The following is a 20,810-nucleotide window of genomic DNA, read 5'->3' as shown; positions in this document are numbered from 1 at the left end:
CTCCTTTAGCCTCCTCGGAAACCGCTCTATCTTCCCCCCCACCTGCCAGAGCCTTCGGACTCTGGCGGCATCCAGCGCCAACCCGTGGTAAGCTGAGGCTGAGAGAACAGGACGACCCCTTTTGGCCCTTTGGGGCTCCTAGTCCACACTACACGTCCCAGAAGTCCCCGCGGCCGGAAATAAGCTTCCCGCCAGAGCGCGACCGGAGGTTCCACATCACAGCTGGGACGGTAGAAGCGCGGAGTGATTCGCGGAGTCGGCGGAGGACCCGCCGGTCGCGGCTTGTAGTCTTGGGAGGAGTACGGTACTGAGAGCGGCTCGGAAGGCTTGGGTTGCTGGCTCTCTCGGATCTTTTGGGTACTGGACTACATTTTCCAGAAGCCTGCGGGTGTAACGTCACTTTCTACCAGGTTGTCAGCGCTGTTAATGCTGGAACGAGCTGAGCCGTGCAGCGGCTTAGGGAGCGCGGACTGTCGATGTGGACCGGACCGCTGGGACCCGGCAGGACGCCGGAGAAGCAGAAGGTGAGGCGTTGTCTGAGCCCCGGGACAAAGACCGGCCGTGTCTAGAGCCTCAGACCTTAGCACGCCACTGTGTGTTTGTGTGTGTGTGTGTAACGTGATGTGCCTGTGGGACTGCGTGATTTTGTGTGTGACCACTTGAGAGAGTGGTAATTGTGTCTTCAGACGTGAGAGCGGTTGTGTTAAGCTGCGAGAATGACCAGATAAAGAAGCTTGTCTCTAAGTCACAGACCTGATCTCAGAATGAGAATTTTAGAGCCAGAAACAGCCTCAAGTTCGGGGGGCTGAGAAAAGAGGAGGCAAAAATCGAGGTAGTAAGATTCCAATTTCCCCTCAGGAATCCACCTGGGGAGCCCTATGCGGATTCTCGACTTCCACTCTGGTTCCCAAAGAGGGAGGGCATCATTGCTCAGGTCAGTCGCTGAGCTTCGGCTGAGTGTCTACTTTAACTTAACTCGTGGGGTGGGGGGCGTGGGGTGGATCAGGGGGAGTAGAAGATATTTGTTTCTAACAAATCAGTCTGGGCTCAAAGAAAGGCTTGATGTCTCAAGATTATTTAACTCTTACCAACTTCTCTGACACAGGTGACCAGAGAACAAGGGAAGAGTAGCTGTTGGACAACTAAGATTTTTATCCAAGGTAAGTTGTTTTTCTTTTTTGTCTCTGGATTGCTTTCTGGATTTTCAAGATATATCTTTCTGCCCTCGAAAAATCTATAGCAAGGATCCTTTTAGTGATCTGGTTCTTGGGCGTTGCTATTCCAAAGAATAATGGGGATGGGGGGAGGTTAGAGGAATGGACCCAAAGAAGATGTTCCACTCCACTTCTCTCCTTTTAACCTGAGGTACACATATTCATGTGCCAAATATTTTAATGCCGCCTGTATACTTAGTCCTTTTCTAAGATTTTTGAAGGAATAGAATAAATCCCAGAGTGAAATTTGAAGCCTTTTAGTATTTTCTTCTCAATTTTATTGTTTAAGAGATGATATTGTAAGTATTTAAAAGGTTCAAAAGAGCATTCAGCGAATTCTCCCTCCCAGCTCTGCCCTTAGTCACGGAGTTTTCCCACTTCAGAGGGCAACCAGTGTGACTAGTTTCTTGAGTACTTCCAGGGGGATTCTATGCATATATTAGTACATGACGGGCTTATTCGTTTTTTATAGCTGAACTGTATTCCATACTTCTTCCATGTTTAAAAACTGACCCTTACTAACTTTCAGATGGCTATCAGTCTTTTACTATTGTAAACGGTGGTGGGATAAATATAGATTCTCATTTGATGAGTTTATTAGTAGGATGAATGCTACTTTCTGGGCCAACTTATGTGTGGACTTTAAATTTTAATACTTCTTGCTATATTTTCCCTCAGATAGGCTGTATCATTACTTTACTAATCACTATTTTTTGATTTTATGTTTTATTCAAGGTACTTTGCTAGTTGTTGGAAAGCTTAAGAAAATTATTAATATGCTATTGTAGAGTTTTAAAACTATGGTGTTGTTACCTTATTTTGTGTGTGTGTGGTAAAATCAATTCACTGAGCCATGATCAGCATTTTTTTAAACTTTTTATTATGAAAACTTCAAACTGTACAAAAATAGACAAAATAGTAATGAACCTCTATGTACCATCCTTTGTTCAGCTTCAATAATGATTGACTCATAGCTAGTCTTGTTTGATCTATACCTCTGCCCACCCCAGAATTATTTTGTAGCAAATGCCAGATGTTGTTGTATTACTTCATCCATAAACATTTCAGTGTGTGTGTGAATGATGAGTCTTTTAAAAAACTTAAACACAGGGGCTTCCCTGGTGGCGCAGTGGTTGAGAGTCCACCTGCCGATGCAGGAGACACGGGTTCGCGCCCCGGTCCGGGAAGATCCCACATGCCGCGGAGTGGCTGGGCCCGTGAGCCATGGCCGCTGAGCCTGCGCGTCCGGAGCCTGTGCTCCGCAACGGGAGAGGCCACAACAGTGAGAGGCCCGCGTACTGCCAAAAAAACCCAAAACAAAACAAAACAAAAAACTTAATCACAATACCATTATTTTCTCTCAAACAATATTTCTTTTTTTTTTTTTTTTTGCGATACACGGGCCTCTCAACTGCTGTGGCCTCTCCCGTTGCGGAGCACAGGCTCCGGACGCGCAGGCTCAGCGACCATGGCTCACGGGCCCAGCCGCTCCACGGCATGTGGGATCCTCCCGGACCGGGGCACGAACCCGTGTCCCCTGCATCGGCAGGTGGACTCCCAACCACTGCGCCACCAGGGAAGCCCAACAATATTTCTTTAATATCAGATATCCAGTTAGAGTTTAGACTGCTTCTCAGGGTATATCTTTTTTAAATTTTAAAATTTCTTTGAATCTGGGTCCAAATAAGACCTATGTGTTGCAATTGGTTTATAATGTATTTGTTGAAGAAACTGGGCGACTTGTTCTGTATAGTTTCCCACAGTCTAGTATCATTAACATGTTTTTCTGTATTTCCTGTAGATTAAGAGCCTTAGCCTACATGCACCAATTTGAATTTCCTGGATGGGATCAGAAGGAGATCCCAGATTAATTTTCAACACCTTATAATCCAAATATTGGGGAAGGTTTCCTGGGTAGGGAAAGTTCAGGCTCAAATGGATCACATACCAGGTGGACAGTTGCTTCTCCCATGGGACAATCTATGGTTAATGGGTCTGAGGAGCATATGTGCCCTCAATCTGACCTACAGCCCTTATGAAATGGCAGCAGGATTGAAAATCCATAAAGTTAGAGGGAGACATTATTATTAAAACACCTCATATGTGATGAGTCTTCATGTGCATGGAAGGTGAGACATGCTCCCTCTAAATATAGGAAATAGTGATAAGGAGGTTTCCTAAAGTTTCTTTGAGATGTGAGCCAGACAGGGGGCCTTAAATTAAGAGAGATTAAGGCTTGAGGCAAGAGAGACACATGTAGGTGTCCTTTTGCCACACTGCCATTTATTTATTTATTTTTCACATCTTTATTGGAGTATAAATGCTTTATAATGTTGTGTTAGTTTCTGGTGTACAACAAAGTGAATCAGCTATATGTATACATATATCCCCATACACACTGACACTTAAAAGGGAGCTGTTTAAAGAGACCATTGTGTCTCTTAATTAAGCTAGCTGCCTGAGACCTATTGGGAGATGAAAGTTCCATTGAATGCCTTTCCCAAGAATCCAGCATTGTGTGTTTTGAGAGTGAAATGTATGCCTTGGTCACTAGTAGTAATGTCTTGAACTCTGAAGGGAATAAGAATTGTCCTGGTGAGTCCTTGTATATGTAGAGACGAGTGACTTTGATTTATATTTTGAGTATCTGTAAGGCAAGAGATTCCCAGATTTCTTTACCCTTAAAGGGACAACTCTTAGGCAGTGGCCCAAGAGTTTGTAAAAATATGCAGATGGGACCATTTGTTTGTCAGGACATTTGTGCAGAGATGACTTCCTAAAGTTTGACCACTTGTTCTGATCCTTGGATCCTGTCCCTTATGGGGGACATCCTAGTTAAGGAAAGGAAAGCAGCAACATTCCACTTAGCTCCATCACCTATGATGGTGGCAGTGCTTATCCATAAGGTCTGTGGGCTCACATTGCTGTTTACTTAGTTAACCCCAGGGGGATTCCTAGTCGAGGGCTCTGAGGGAGGGGTGACCTCCTCTAGCACCATGGCATCTGGCAAGGGACTAAGGACAGGGAAGACCACTCCTTCCTGTAGGTGGAACATTCCAGAGGGCTCAGGCTTGGCCGAGCCTATGGGGTATACCTGTGCTGAGTTTGTGGGGGTGCTCCCTCCATGATCCAAGGCATAGTAGGCATCTGGGTTCAGAGAGTCCCAGGCTTAGGGTCTTTGAAAGCCTTTATCTCCAAGAGATCTTAGTATATAGCCAGCAGTTGTCACTCTAATGGTGTATAGTATAGGGCCAAAAGGGGCACCTTCTTGCATCATAAGCCTGTAGGCACCTGGTGGCCGTCAGAGGGGGTTCAGAGGCGTGAGAGGAGGTTGCTGCAGCCTCTGCAGAGAAGGAGTCTCTGAGGGCACTAACAGGAGTGACTACTGATTTTAATATGAACAGATTCTGGAGCCTTTTGTTGGAAGCTTCCTTTCCAAGGTGGGATGATTTGTAAGTAACAGCATCAGTGAGATTAACTAAAATTTGTAAGTAAGGAATATGTTGCTTCCAGACCCAAATAAGACTGAAAGACATTATGGGTGCTGAGAGATTTTACTGTAGTTTCTTGACAGCGTCAGGCATAGAGTTGCCCTGTTTTACCAATACTTTTCAGGAATTTAACCAAGGTGTCAGGGCTTTGCATTATGTGTGAGGCAGTGGCCTATGTCTTTTTTTGTGAGCTCTTTTGTGAGTATTTTTATGTCCTTAATGAGCATGTTAAGTGAATCTCCTCAGAGGAGGATGTTGTCCATATAATGTCATACCTGTGCTCCTGGAAAAAGGTGGATGCAGTTAAGGTTGTGTACAGTGGCAGGGCTACTGACGTATCCGTGGGTAGCCTGGCAAAGGTACATTGTGTTAGACCTTGATAAGAGAAGTATTTAGGGTGTGGGTTTAGCAAACTTCCTGTGAAGAGGAATTGAGAGTTTTTAGCCATGACATCAACGTTGGGTCAAGACAGCACTTGTGAAATATTTTATCACAGGCTTGTACCTCATGCCACACACAAAAATTTACTCAAAATGCACCATTGACCTAAATGTAAGAGTACAAGCAGCCAAAGGGGAAAAAAATACATAAATTGGATTTCCTCAAAATTAAAAACTTTCAAGCTTCAAGGGACACCACCAAGAAAGTGAAGATACAGCCCACAAAGTGGGACCCGAAATTTGAAAATCACAAGCTCAGGTAGGGAATTGTATTTTGGAATATATGAGGAATTATTACGACTGAACAATAAAAAGACAAATAACCAAAATTTTTTTCTTTTTTCTTCCTTTTTCCTTTTGGCCATGCCACGACGCATTCCCCAACCAGGGATCGAACCCATGTCCTCTGCAGTGGAAGCACGGAGTCTGAACCACTTGGACCTCCAGGGAAGTACCACCAAATTTTTTAAATGAGCAAAGAATTGGAATACACATTTCTCCAAAGAAAATACACAAATGACAAATAAGCACATAAAGACGTTCAACATCATTGGGGAAATGCAAATCAAAATCATGACATACCACTTCAAACCCACTAGAATGAATTTAATCCAAAAGATGGTGAAGATGTGGAAAAAATGGAACTTTGATATATTGGTGGAACTGTAAGATGATGCAGCTGCTTTGAAAAAGAGTTGGCAGTTCCTCAAAAAGGTAAACATGGAGTTACCATATGATCCAGCAATTCTGTTCCTAGGTGTATATATCTAAGAGAAATGAAACATATGTCCACACAAAAACATGTACATGAATGTTCTTAGTAGCATTATTCTTAGTAACAATAAGTGAAAACAATGCAAATGTCCGTCAACTGATGAGTGGGGAAAATGTGGTGTATCCATACAATGGAACATTATTTAGCAATATGTATAAAAGCAAAGGTACTAATCTATGCTGCAACATATGCTAACCTTGAAACATTATGCTATGTGAGAGAAGCCCATCACAAAGACCACATATTGTATGATTCCATTTATATGAAATGACTAGAATAAGCATATGTGTAGATACAAAGAGTGGATTAGCAGTTGCCAGGGTCTGAGGGAACAAGAGTGGGAAGTGACTGCTAAGGGGTATGGGGTTTTGGATAATGAGAATATTCTAAAATTAGATGGTTGTGCATCTCTGTGAGTATACTAAAAACCACTCAGTTGTATTTTTAAAAGGATGAATTTATGGAATGTGAGTTATATCAATGAAGCTGTTACGAAAAGAAACAAGTATAAGGAAGATTCTATAGCCAGTGGGGGCAGAGAGTGGTTAAATTCACAGACCTGTTTGCTGATCACGTAAGTGTTAATTGTATAAAGAATCTAGCGCATAGTATGTGCTCTGTGGAAACTATTAGTTGTACAGCCACTTTCGCAAGTCATCCCCAGCCTTACATTTAGAGGCAGAATGATTTACAGCAGGATAACAAGGGAGTGCTGCCTCCAGAATTCCTGAGTTCAGCTGAGGCCATGATTGGCTGCAACAGGCAGCCTTCTTCTTTTTTTGTTTTTAATTTTTTGGCAGCACCACGTGGCATGCAGGATCTTAGATCCCCAACCAGGGATTGAACCTGCGCCCCCTGCAGTGGAAGCAAGGAGTCTTAACCACTGGACAGCCAGGGAAGTCCCCAGGCAGTTTTCTGTTAAAGGATGTTTTGGAGAATTCCTTGGCAGTCCAGTGGTTAGGACTCTGTGCTTTCACTGCTGAGGGCCCAGGTTCAGTCCCTGGTTGGGGAACTAAGATACTACAAGCCATGCAGCCAAAAAATAAATTAATTAAATAAAATTTTAAAAAATTAATTAAAAACAAAAAGAATGCTTTGGATTTGTTCCTTGGTTACTTGATGAGTCTAGTGTGACTTCACGTGGCCTGGATGAAGCCTACAGTTTGGACTCAAGATGCTTCTTGCACCTTGGAATGTGAGAACGAGCCAGAGAGGCACCCTGAGCTATTTAGTGTGTTGGGCCTGGGGGGAAAAGGCAGATCTTAGTTGTGGGAAGTGTTTGTTCCAGGATTTGGCCTACATGGATACACAGCACTTCTAGGCCTGAGGGCCTCATCAATGTCCTTGAAGCAGGTATGACTTGGATACATTTTGGATCAGAGGCCCCTAGTCTGAAAATATTAACCACTCAGGACAGGTCAGAGAACCCTAAGAACACCATAGGAATTGGGTACTGCTTTAGCATAAATTAATTCTTCTGTATCTATGTTTTTTCGGATTGGGGAAGGGATTTGATTGTTTATATTTCTGCAAATCTCAGTATATATATTGGGGCATGGAAGGGACCAGGTGCCATGAAAAGGGAAGGAAATATTTATCTTAACTTAGTCATTTAGAAGGAAGCCTATTCTCACGGTTTCCTTTTTCTTTCCTGACTCTGTATTCTCAGGACTCAGCACTTCTCCAGAGGAGGACTAATAATTTGCCCTTCTAAGCCATGCCCCATGTGAGTTGGTGTTTTTTCTTCCCCTCATCAAATAGTCATTGTTTTCTAGGATATGAATGGTCAATATTCTTATCTCCAGATTTTCTGTCTCACTAAGCCCCGCCCCTCTCTTCTCTAGCCATATTTAGGGATCCATTCTGCAAATCAGGAAATGTATTAAGGAAAGAGTAGAACCTCTTGTGTCAGAATGTGGTTTGATGAGATGGGACTCACATGCAAAATTCATTCTTTCTCATTGACCTCCATTTTCTGGTTGATGAGGATAGAAAATTGCTGCTTATCTCAGAATGTGGTGAAATCTTTGGTCTGTGAGGCTTTTAAGATTGGAAATGTGATCAAATGTAGGATTGAGAACAGAGAGAGAGCATGTCATGTCAGTGAATACCTCAGAGGTGAATACCAGTGACAAGATCCATTTCAAATTTGAATAGAATGTGTAAGTCAGGGACCACATCTATGTGAGTTTAGCTCATCTTTCATTGGTTTTCTGTAGCTCAGAATAAGCAAAGTGTACAGTGAGCAATGATGAGTGGTAAAATGATCAGCCAGAGGGTTAGATATTTGCGAATTTTAGAAACAGATCTGATGTTAGAGAAGGAAAACAAACTAAATACTGGAAAATAAGAAAATGATTACAGGGAATTCCCTGGCGGTCCAGTGGTTAGGACTCTGTGCTTTCACTGCCGAGGGCCGGGGTTCAATCCCTGGTGGGGGCACTAAGATCCCACAAGCTGCACTGTGCAGCAAAAAAAAAAAAAGAAAATGATTACAATTATAATATGGAATATTATATACCTTATAAAAATGATGTCTATGAAAGGATTTGCCAGGACAAGGAAGAATATTATTGCTAAGTTATTCTAAGACTTGAGTTGGAAATAAATTCTTAAATTATATAGAAATCTTATTTTCTAAGATAAACATTTTAAAAGACATTTGGAATGGGCCCATCAGTTTTGTTTTTTTCTCTTTTTTCTCCCTCCCTTCCTCCTTCCATCCTCTCTTTCTTCCTTCCCTTCCTTCCTTCCTTTTTCTTATTTTCAGTTCTTTAAAGGGAAGAGGGGAGGAAGGAATTTGCAACTTATTTGAGAATTTGCATGTGTTATGTGCATGCACCCAGTATTTCATTTAATCAGAGAACTCCACTTACCTGGCTTTTGTTCATTCTTGTAACTGTTCACAAGAAGCTATGACAGAGTAATAGGAATGTTTAGGAACTATTTAGGTGCTCTGCATTTATCACACTCCCTTCCTTTCCATTACTTAGCCATATTGCAAGCTTCCAGCTTCAACGTATTTCTGTTTTGGCCACTTTATGTAATACTTTTCTTCTCCTCTCATTACTTCTAAAAAATATTTCTTTATTTTACCATTAACCCTGAGTTGTCATTTCAGACTTTGGTGTCGTTCAAGGATGTGGCCATAGACTTCTCACAGGAAGAGTGGGAGTGCCTGGACTTGGAACAGAAGGATTTGTACAGAGATGTGATGTTGGAGAACTACAGCAACCTGGTCTCACTGGGTAATTTTGTTTGTTCCCAATATTTTAGCTTCAGTCTTTGTGAAATTTAGAAAAGTTTCCAAGTGCCTAGCTGAATTTCAGACCCCTAGTCCCAAATAAATTTTTTGTGCCTTATAGACTTTGAAATGGACAGCTCCATTGGGCACTTTTATCTACTCTTTTCTTCAGATATCCTTTCTCTGAATCTTTCTGTAATTGACCTTCTTACTTAATGAACAGTGGACTCAATTTTAATTCTGGACAAGCAGAGTGTAACCATATCCATTTCCATTCTTATAAGCAGGATTTTCCATTTCTAAGCCAGATGTGCTCTCCTTATTGGAGCAAGGCAAGGACCCTTGGAAGGTTGTACGGGATGTGGCAAGAGGTCTGAGCCCAGGTGAGTAAGAGATGATCAGGCAAAGGGAGGCCGTTGTTAAATTCCTTAATAAGTTGGCCACACCTTTGAGTTATTAGCTCCAAAGTTCTCCTCACAGACCCAACCAAGGCCTTTTACTCCTAGGCCTGTGGAGTAAAATCCTGAGCCCTGGAGGACAAAACTGTTTTAGCATCAGTTACCTAAGGAATCCCCTTCTTTGCTCCATTTACCACTTCCCTTGTTTTCTTTCATGTTCCCCTGTATTTTCAAATAGGGAATAGCCCTCCTTTTTCAATGATAACCAGTTTAACATTTTATATTTTTGATCCAATGAAACCTGTATGAGTCTTTATCCAACAAATATTTTTAAATACCCTCTATATTCTAAGTATTGAGAATATAACAGTAAACAAGAAAAATTCCCTATCCCCATTGATCTTTCCTAGCAGAAAAAATAGTAACAAATAAAAATATACAAAGAGTGATGAGTGTTATGAAGCAAAATAAGAAGCACAGAGAATCACAAAGTAATGGGGGGAGGGCTTCCCTCGTGGCGCAGTGGTTGAGAGTCTGCCTGCCGATGCAGGGGACACGGGTTCATGCCCCGGTCAGGGAGGATCCCACATGCCGCGGAGCAGCTGGGCCCATGAGCCATGGCCGCTGAGCCTGCGCGTCCGGAGCCTGTGCTCCGCGACGGGAGAGGCCACAACAGTGAGAGGCCCGCGTACCGCAAAAAAAAAAAAAAAAAAAAAAAAAGATAAACTATAGCATGGGTTCATACCAATTCAATTCAGATTCTGAATTATAGGCTTTTTATTTAACCCTTTTTAAGATCTTACAGCTGCATCTATTTTCTCCCATGCCAGGAGTCCTAGTTATCAAGGACACTAAGAATGATGCAATTAGAATATCACATAATTACATATTTTATCCCACATAATACAAGAAGCCTCTAAAATGAGAAGATCAACACTACCACTAAAAATACTATTACTCAAAACAGTTTGAGATAATTGTTTTGGCAGTTTTTTGTTCCCTTCATAGGGTATATCTCACAGTCAAATTACTATGTTTGAAAGTTATTTGAAGTAGTTTCCTTGTATGGTTATGCCACCAATTGTAAATACTGGTTCTTTTTTTTTTCTCTCAATTTTTAAGCTGTGCTTTCTTGTAATTTAATTTTGTTTTATAATTATTTAATATATTTCTATATCACCAAAGTCAAATCTACAAAACAAGTTATATTCAAAGAAATCTGACTTCTATTCCTGGCTCCTCCACCTGTTCCTTCCCTACCCTGTAACTGTGGGGTTTATTCCTCCCCCTTTTTAAAATAAAAGCAAATGTGTATTATACTTTTATACTTCTTCTACCTCCTCCCCTTCCTAAGATAAAAAGAGCATAACTATACATACTTTTGTTGACATTTCTTTTTTTTTCTTAATTAATTAATTTATTTTTGGGTGCATTGGGTCTTCGCTGCTGTGTGTGGGCTTTCTCTAGTTGTGGTGAGCGGGGGCTACTCTTCATTGTGGTGTGCGGGCCTCTTATTGCGGTGGCCTCTCTTACTGCGGAGCATGGGCTCTAGGTGCATGGGCTTCAGTACTTATGGCACCCGGGCCTAGTTGCTCCATGGCATGTGGGATCCTCCTGGACCAGGGCTTGAACCCATGTCCCCTGCATTGGCAGGTGGATTCTTAACCACTGCGCCACCAGGGAAGCTCAACATTTCTTTTACAATTAACAGTGTATTTCAATCAGCACTTCATATTAATATAAAGAGAGATTCCTTTTTAACTGCTTCGTAGTACACCATGATGTGGATATACCATGGATTATTTCGACCAGCCACCTACTGATGGACAGTTGGGTTATTGTTAATCTTTTTCTGTAACAAATTATGCTTCAGTGAAAACTTTCTGCATCAGAATTTTTGAAATTTGCTGGTGCAATTAAAAAAAAGTTTTTTATTGCTTTATTTTTTTGTTTGTTTTTTGGCCATGCCACACAGCATGTGGGATCCTGGTTCCCTGACCAGGGATCGAACCTGTGCCCCCTGCAGTGGAAGCGCAGAGTCTTAACCACTGGACCACCAGGGAAGTCCCGCTAGTGCAATTTTGAGATAGAGTTCACATAAGTATAGATATCTATACATATCTATTTTTTCCCAGCTTGTCCTTTTACTTCCCTTAATGTGTTTTTGACATGCTAACCTTTTCTTTTGTTTTTGTTTTTTACTGTAACATGGTCATTTTTTTTATTTTACTTTTTCTACATAGATAATTAATCCAACATCATTTTTTTTTTGGCCCCACCGCATGGCATGTGGGATCTTAGTTTCCCGACCAGGGATTGAACCCATGCCCCCTGCAGTGGAAGCATGGAGTCTTAACCACTGGATGTGGGAAGTCCCAATGTGGTCATTTTTATCAAGTTGTGATTTGGAAAAATTTCCCCATTCCTAAGTTATAGGAGAAGTCACCCAAGTTTTATTCTAGTTATTTCTGTGTTTTCATTTCTCTAAGTAAGGGTATCTGATCCATTTGGAATTTATCCTACTGTAAGCTCTAAGGTACTAATGCAATTTCATCTTTTTTCTGTATGTTTATCCTTATGTTGTATTGTTTTTTTGTTTTTGTTTTTTTAAGGGAGAAGGAAGGTTTCATTATTTGCAGCAAGTAAGGAGAGCACTGGGGATCTTCCCCAAAACAGTGTCTCCTATGTTTATCCTTATGTTTATCACTTTCATTTATTAAAAAAGAGTCCATCTTTTCCCTACTTGTTTTAGCTGCTACCTTTATTGTATGCTAAATTTGCACTTATAATTGTGTCTATTTATGGATTTTTCTTTTCTGTTCTATTGGTTGCACTGACATCTTATGAGTATGATACTCAGTTTGAGTCCACCATTTCTACCTTAGAAGTTTCATTTTTCCAGGAATATGAAAATAGCATTTGTTTACTTGTTATCTTACAGACTGGGAATCCAGGTGTGAAACCAAGAAGCTATCATCAAAAAGAGAAATTTATGAACTAGAAGCATCTCAATGGGAGATAGTAGAACAACTTATAAGCTGTAAGTGTGAGTGCAACAGTTTTCAAGATGATAAGGAATACAGAGACCAGTTTGAAAGCCATTTAGGAAATAAAGAGGGACTTTTTAGGCAACTAGTAGTCTATGAAGAAATGCCTAATTTTAGTCAAACCACATCCCTTACGTTACAACAGAGAATTCATTCTACTGAGAAATTCTGTGAGTGTAAAGTGTGCAGAAAATATTTTATCCTTGGCTTTCAACAGACTGAACATCAGAAAAATCATTCTGATGAAAAATTCTATGAATGTAAAGAATGTGGAAAGGCCTTTACTTGGGACTCACAACTTACTTACCATCAGAGAGTTCATGTTGCTAAGAAACCCTATGAATGTAAGGAATGTAGAAAAGCTTTTATCTGTGCCTCGCAACTTATTTATCATCAAAGAATTCATACTGGAGAGAAACCTTATGAATGTAAAGAGTGTGGGAAGGCCTTTATTCGTAGCTCTCATCTTACTCAGCATCAAAGAATTCATACTGGTGAAAGACCCTATGAATGTAATGCATGTGGGAAGGCCTTTTTTCGTGGCTCACAACTTACTTACCATCAGAGAGTTCATACTGCAGAGAAACCCTATCAATGTAAGGAATGTGGAAAGGCCTTTATTCGTGGCTCTCAACTTACTGAACATCAGAGAATTCATACTGGTGAGAAACCCTATGAATGTAAGAAATGTGGGAAAGCCTTTAGTTATGGTTCACAGCTTACTCTACATTATAGACTCCATACTGGTGAAAAGCCTTATAAATGTAAAGATTGTGAGATGTCCTTTATTCGTGGCTCACAACTTACTGAACATCAGAGGATCCATACAGGTAAGAAACCACACGAATGTAAGCAGTGTGGAAAGGCCTTTAACTATGGCTCACAGCTTATTCGACATCAGAGGATTCATACTGGCGAGAAACCATATGAATGTCAAGAATGTGGGAAATCATTTATTCGTGGCTCACAACTTACTGAACATCAAAAAATTCACACTGGTGAAAAACCCTTTGAATGTAAGGAATGTGGGAAAGCCTTTATTCGTGGCTCACATCTTACTCAGCATCAGAGAATTCATACTGGTGAAAAACCTTATGAATGTAAAGAATGTGGAAAGACCTTTATTTATGGCTCACAACTGTCTCAACATCAGAAAATTCATACAGGTGAGAATCCCTATGAATGTAAGCAGTGTGGGAAGATCTTCATTTGTGCCTCACAACTTAATCTACATCAGATTTTTCATACTGGTAGGAAACCATATGAATGTAAGGAATGTGGTAAGACTTTTATTCGTAGTTCACAGCTAACTTATCATCAGAGAGTTCATACTGGTGAGAAGCCCTATGAATGTAATGAATGTGGGAAGGCCTTTATTCGTGGTTCACATCTGACTCAGCATCAGAGAATTCATACTGGTGAGAAACCATACAAATGTAACGAATGTGGAAAGGCCTTTAATCGTGGATCACAACTTACTCAACATCAGAGAATTCATTCTGGCGAGAAGCCTTATAAATGTAATGCATGTGGTAAGGACTTTAGACGTCATTCACACCTTACTCAACATAAGAAACTTCATAATGGAGAAAAACTGTATGAAAAAATTAATGTAGTAAATCCTTTACCTGTTTGCCCATGACATTCACCTTTGGGATATCAGAAAATTCAGATTATGAATGTGAGAATCCTTTTTTACTTAAACTCATAGGTAACTCACCTTCAGAGAATTCACATTTAAGAAAGGCTAGATTAATATAAGTGCAGAATTACTTTCCATCATATTTCAATCCTAGTTAGACATAAGTGAATTCATATGAGAGCTCAACCCTAAAATGAAGGGTTCTCTTGTACAGTATCACCTGAGCTCCACCGTTTACTATGTGGGTGTTCCTTTGCAAAAGTTACTTAACCCCTGTTTGTTTTAGTTTCCATTAATATCATATATTTCATCATAGCGTTCTGCAATTTAAAGAAGTAAATACATATACCATAAAGCCTTAAAGCAATGTGTACTGCATAGTTAATGCTTAATAAATATTAGCTATTATTGTAAACATTACTTTTATTTAGTGTTTTAATCATTACTATTACAGAATTCAAATGAGAAGGAAACTTTACAAATACAGTACATACGGTAAATCTTTCATCACTCTTACTAAGCATCAGGTAAATCATTTTGGAACAAAACATTCTAGTAGTATTAATGTGAGGTTATACCTGGTTCTGAATCAAAATTCTTACTAAAAGGAAACCCTAAGGGGAAAAAAGTGTTTTGCCCTTACAAATAAAGTTGCTTGTGAACATTTTTGTATAAATTTTTGCGTAAACATAAACTTGCATTTCTCAATCTAAATGTTTAAGAGAGTACTTTCTGGGTTATATAGTAAATGAGTGTTTCTCTTATAAGAAATGGACAAATCATTTTCCAAAGTGGCTTTTCCATTTTACATTCACACCAGGAACATGAGTGACCCAGTTTCTCTGTATCTCTACCAGCATTTGGTTTTTTCACCATTTTTTATCTTAGCCATCTGATAGGTGTATAATGATATCTCTTTGTGGTTATAATTTCCATTTCCCTAGGGGCTAATGATGGTGTGCTTATTTGCCATCCCTGTATCCACTGTGGTGAAATGACTGTGTCTTTTACTCCTTCATTTTTGAATTGTATCTTTTTTTTTTAACTGTTGGATTGCGAGAGAGTGCTTTCTTTATTCTAGACAATACTAGTCCTTTGTTTGATATGTAGTTTGCAAAAATTTTCCCTGGTGTGTAGCTTTTCATCCTTTTAGCAGGGTCTTTTGAAAAGCAAAACTTTTTAATTTTGGTAAGGTTTAGCTTATTACTTTTTCCTTTTACGGATCTAGCTTTTGGTGTCAAATCTAAGGACTCGGGCTTCCCTGGTGGCACAGTGGTTGAGGGTCCGTCTGCCTGCCGATGCAGGGGACACGGGTTCGTGCCCTGGTCTGGGAAGATCCCACATGCCGTGGAGTGGCTGGACCCGTGAGCCATGGCCACTGAGCCTGTGCGTCTGGAGCCTGTGCTCCGCAATGGGAGAGGCCACAACAGTGAGAGGCCTGCATACCGCAAAAGAAAAAAAAAAAATATATATATATATATATAAGGACTCCTTTTCTAGCTCCAGATCCCAAAGATATTCTTCTACATTTTTGCCTGCAGTTTTCATGGTTTTATGTTTTGCATTTAAGTCTGTGATCCATTTGAGTTAATATTTGCATAATTATAAACTTTAGCTTCATGTTATTTCTTTGTTTGTGTTGTTGCCTTATGGGTGTCCAGTTGTTCTAGTACCATTTGTTGAAAAGGCTACCTTCAGTAAATTGATTCTGTGCCTTTATATTTGTGTATGTCTATTTCTGGATTTTCTGTTCTCTTCTGTTGATCTATGTGCCTATCCCTCTGCCAATACCACCCTGTCTTAGTTACTGTCACTCTATAGGATGTCTTAATATTGGGTAGAGTGATTCCTCCCACTTTACCTTTTTAAAATTGATAACTATTCTTGGTCTTTTGCCATTTCATATAAATTCTAGAATAAACTAACCTATATCTACAAAAAAAAAGTTTGCTGAATTGTAATAGAATTTCAATTTGGGGATAATTGACATCTTTACTTTCTGAGTCTTCCAATCCATGAACATGATATGTCTCTCCATTTTTAGGTCTTTATTATGGGTTTAATTGTGTTCCCCAAAATACTCAAGTCCTAACTCTCAGTACCTGTGAATGTGACCTTATTTGGAAATAGAGACTTTGCAGATGTAATCAAATTAAGGTGAGGTCATATTGGATTAGAGTAAGCACTACTCTAATGACTAGTATCCTTAAAAGAAGAGGGAAATATGGACACAGACCCATAAGGAAAGCCATGTGAAATCAGAGGCAAGGTTGGAATGATGCATCTACAAGCCAAGGAACACCAAGGCTTACTAATAACTACCAGAAACTGGAAAGGACAAGAAAGAATCATCCCCTAGCTCCTTTAGAGAAAGTATGGCCCTGCCAATACCTTGATTTTGGACTTCTAGCCCCCAGAACTGTGAGAAAATAAAGTTAAGTTGTTTTAAACTAAGTTTGTGGTAATTTGTTATGGCAGCCCTAGAAAACTAATATAGTCTTTGATTTCTCTTATTAGGATTTGTAATTTTTGGCATACAGATGGCATACATGATTTATAAGTGTATATCTAAGTGTTTCATTTTCTTTGGAAAAGTAAATGGTGTGTTTTTCCTTTTACCTATTAATCACTAGTATACACAAATTATATATGTACATATACATATATACAAATCAATATACAAATTATATAATTGGTGAATTCTACAGCAAAGTCATAGACTGTAATATCAATATAATTTGTATGTGGGTTACAAATAACTTGTATATTGATCTTGTAATCTATTATCTTGCTGCAGAACTCACTAATTAGTTCTGGAAGTTTTTGTTTTGTACATTCCTTGGGATTTTCTACATAGATAATCATGTCAGCTATAAACAGGGACAGTTTTTTTCTTGTCTGTCTTTTGTTTTTCTTCCCTTATTATGATGACTATTACTTCCAGTGTTATGTTGAGTAAGAGTGGTACAAGCATATATCCTTGCCTTGTTTCTGATCTTAGGGGGAAACTCTCAGTCTTTCACTGTTAAGTATTATGTTAGCTATAGGTTTTGTGTAGGTGCTCTTTTTTATTTTTATTTTTTTATCTTTATTTTTTAACATCTTTATTGGAGTGTAATTGCTTTACAATGTTGTGTTAGTTTCTGCTGTATGACAAAGTGAATCAGCTATATGCCTATGTATATCCCCATATCCCCGCCCACTTGCGTCTCCCTCCCACCCTCCTTATCCCACCCCTCTAGGTGGTCGCAAAGCACCGAGCAGATCTCCCTGTGCCATGCAGCTACTTCCCACTACCTATTTTATGTTTGGTAGTGTATATATGTCAATGCTGTTCTCTCATCTCATCCCAGCTTACCCTTCCCCCTCCCTGTGTCCTCAAGTCCATTCTCTACATCTGTGCCTTTATTCCTGTCCTGCCCCTAGGTTCATGAGAACCTTTCTTTTCTTGTTTTTAGATCCCATATATATGTGTCAGCATACAGTATTTGTTTTTCTTTTTCTGACTTACTTCACTCTGTATGACAGACTCTAGGTCCATCCACCTCATTACAAATAGCTCAATTTCATTTCTTTTTATGGATGACTAATATTCCATTGTATATATGTGCCACATCTTCTTTATCCATTCATCTGTCGATGGACGCTTAAGTTGCTTCCATGTCCTGGCTACTGTAAATAGTGCTGCAATGAACATTGTGGTACATTGTCTGTTTTTTTGTTTTGTTTTGTTTTTTTGCGGTACGTGGGCCTCTCACTGTTGTGGCCTCTCCCGTTGCTCAGCAACCATGGCTCACGGGCCCAGCTGCTCTGCGGCATGTGGGATCTTCCCGGACCGGGGCACGAACCCGTGTCCCCTGCATCGGCAGGCGGACTCTCAACCACTGCGCCACCAGGGAAGCCCCATTGTCTCTTTTTGAATTATGGTTTTCTCAGGGTATATGCCCAGTAGTGGGATTGCTGGGTCATATGGTCATTCTATTTTTAGTTTTTTAAGGAACCTCCATACTGTTCTTCATAGTGGCTGTATCAATTTACATTCCCACCAACAGTGCAAGAGGATTCCTTTTCTCCACACCCTCTCCGGCACTTATTATTTGTGGATTTTGTGATGATGGCCATTCTGACCAGTGTGAGGTGACACCTCATTGTAGTTTTGACTTGCTCTTCTCTAATAATGACGTTGAGCATTTTTTCATGTATTTGTCAGCAATCTGTATATCTTCTTTGGAGAAATGTCTATTTAGGTCTTCTGCCCATTTTTGGATTGCGTTGTTTTTTTCATACTGAGCTGCATGACCTGCTTGTATATTTTGGAGGTTAATCCTTTGTCAGTTGCTTTGTTTGCAAATAGTTTTTGCCATTCTGAGGGTTGTCTTTTCGTCTTGTTTATGGTTTTCTTTGCTGTGCAAAAGCTTTTGAGTTTAATTATGTCCCATTTGTTTATTTTTGTTTTTATTTTCATTACTCTAGGAGGTAGGTCAAAAAAGATCTTGCTGCGATTTATGTCATAGAATGTTCTGCCAATGTTTTCCTCTGAGAGTTTAATAGCATCTGGCCTTACATTTAGGCCTTTAATCCATTTTGTGTTTATTTTTGTGTATGGTGTTAGGGAGTGTTCTAATTTCATTCTTTTACATGTAGCTGTCCAGTTTTACCAGCACCACTTATTGAAGAGGATGTCTTTGCTCCATTGTATATTCTGGCCTCCTTTGTCATAGATTAGGTGACCGTAGATGCGTGGGTTTATCTCTGGGCTTTCTATCCTGTTCCATTGATCTATATTTCTGTTTTTGTGCCAGTAACATACTGACTTGACTACTGTAGCTATGTAGTATAGTCTGAAGTCTGGGAACCTGATTCCTCCAGCTCCATTATTTTTCCAAGATTGTTTTGGCTATTTGGGGTCTTTTGTGTTTCCATACAAATTGTGAAATTTTTTGTTCTAGTTCTGTGAAAAATGCCATTGGTAGTTTGATAGGGATTGCATTGAATCTGTAGATTGCTTTGGGTAGTATAGTCACTTTCACACTGTTGATTCTTCCAATCCAAGAACATAGTATATCTCTCCATATGTTTGTATCATCTTTAATTTCTTTCATCAGTGTCTTATAGTTTTCTGCATATAGGTCTTTTGTCTCCTTAGGTAGGTTTATTCCTAGGTATTTTATTCTTTTTGTTGCAGTGGTAAATGGGACTGTTTCCTTAATTTCTCTTTCAGATATTTCATCATTAGTGTATAGGAATGCAAGACATTTCTGTACGTTAATTTTGTATCCTGCTACTCTACCAAATTCATTGATTAGCTCTAGTAGTTTTCTAGTAGCAACTTTAGGATTCTCTATGCATAGTATCATGTCATCTGCAAATAGTGACAGTTTTACTTCCTTTCCGATTTGCATTCCTTTTATTTATTTTTCTTCTCTGATTGCTGTGGCTAAAACTTCCAGAGCTATGTTGAGTGATAGTGGTGAGAGTGGGCAACCTTGTCTTGTTTCTGATCTTAAAGGAAATGGTTTCAGTTTTTCACCATTGAGAATGATGTTGGCTGTGGGTTTGTCATCTATGGCCTTTATTATGTTGAGGTAGGTTCCCTCTATGCCTACTTTCTGGAGAGTTTTTATCATAAATGGGTGTTGAATTTTGTCAAAAGCTTTTTCTGCATCTATTGAGATGATCATATGGTTTTTCTCCTTCAATTTGTTAATATGTTTTATCACATTGATTGATTTGTGTATATTGAAGAATCCTTGCATTCCTGGGATAAACCCCACTTGATCATGGTGTATGATCCTTTTAATGTGCTGTTGGATTCTGTTTGCTAGTATTTTGTCGAGGATATTTTCATCTATGTTCATCAGAGATATTGGCCTGTAGTTTTCTTTTTTTGTGACATCTGTCTGGTTTTGGTATCAGGGTGATGGTGGCCCCATAGAAGGAGTTTGGGAGTGTTCCTCTCTCTGCTATATTTTGGAAGAGTTTGAGAAGGATGGGTGTTAGCTCTTCTCTAAATGTTTGATAGAATTCGCCTTTGAAACCATCTGATCCTGGGCTTTTGTTTGTTGGAAGATTTTTAATCACAGTTTCAATTTCAGTGCTTGTGATTGGTCTGTTTATATTTTCTCTTTCTTCCTGGTTCAGTCTCAGAAGGTTGTGCTTTTCTAAGATTTTGTCCATTTCTTCCACTTTATCCATTTTATTGGCATACAGTTGCTTGTAGTAATCTCTCATGATCCTTTGTATTTCTGCAGTGTCAGTTGTTACTTCTCCTTTTTCATTTCTAATTCTGTTGATTTGAGTTTTCTCCCTTTTTTTCTTGATGAGTCTGGCTAATGGTTTATCAATTTTGTTTATCTTCTCAAAAAAACAGCATTTAGGTTTATTGATCTTTGCTATTGTTTCCTTCATTTCTTTTTCATTTATTTCTGATCTGATCTTTATGATTTCTTTCCTCTGCTAACTTTGGGTTTTTTTTTGTTGTTGTTCTTTCTCTAATTGCTTTAGGTGTAAGGTTAGGTTGTTTATTTGAGATTTTTCTTATTTCTTTAGGTAGGGTTGT

General features: G+C 39.5%; 1 protein-coding gene across 4 annotated transcripts; it reads left to right on the top strand.

Annotated features, from left to right (window-relative positions):
* The first annotated feature begins 214 nt into the window (after positions 1 to 214).
* Positions 215 to 16,060, top strand: LOC308606048 (uncharacterized protein). 4 transcript variants are annotated; one of them, XM_081216495.1, is made up of 9 exons: positions 219 to 304; positions 411 to 524; positions 859 to 934; positions 1,106 to 1,160; positions 5,534 to 5,859; positions 7,590 to 7,646; positions 9,042 to 9,168; positions 9,449 to 9,547; positions 12,504 to 16,060. In XM_081216495.1, exons 6-9 carry the CDS (start codon positions 7,638 to 7,640, stop codon positions 14,249 to 14,251), a joined length of 1,983 nt encoding a protein of 660 aa, XP_081072621.1. In that variant the 5' UTR covers positions 219 to 304; positions 411 to 524; positions 859 to 934; positions 1,106 to 1,160; positions 5,534 to 5,859; positions 7,590 to 7,637; the 3' UTR covers positions 14,252 to 16,060. The 4 variants fall into 4 exon arrangements, with proteins under 4 accessions (XP_081072623.1, XP_081072620.1, XP_081072622.1 ...); XM_081216497.1 differs by having other exon boundaries at positions 215 to 524; positions 9,452 to 9,547; XM_081216494.1 differs by having other exon boundaries at positions 215 to 524.
* The last annotated feature ends 4,750 nt before the right edge of the window (positions 16,061 to 20,810 follow it).

Source organism: Mesoplodon bidens (assembly GCF_964165515.1).
Source record: "Mesoplodon bidens genome assembly, chromosome: 18".
Classification (NCBI taxonomy): Eukaryota; Metazoa; Chordata; class Mammalia; order Artiodactyla; family Ziphiidae; genus Mesoplodon; species Mesoplodon bidens.
Note: the sequence above shows the minus strand (reverse complement) of the source record. Positions and strands in the feature narration are given on the sequence as shown.

Bases quoted from the DNA above. Each gene is read 5' to 3' on its own strand.
- LOC308606048 (XM_081216496.1), top strand. The intron at 9,169-9,448 runs GTAATTTTGTTT...CATTCTTATAAG, and splicing joins CAGCAACCTGGTCTCACTGG to CAGGATTTTCCATTTCTAAG. The intron at 9,548-12,503 runs GTGAGTAAGAGA...GTTATCTTACAG, and splicing joins GGCAAGAGGTCTGAGCCCAG to ACTGGGAATCCAGGTGTGAA.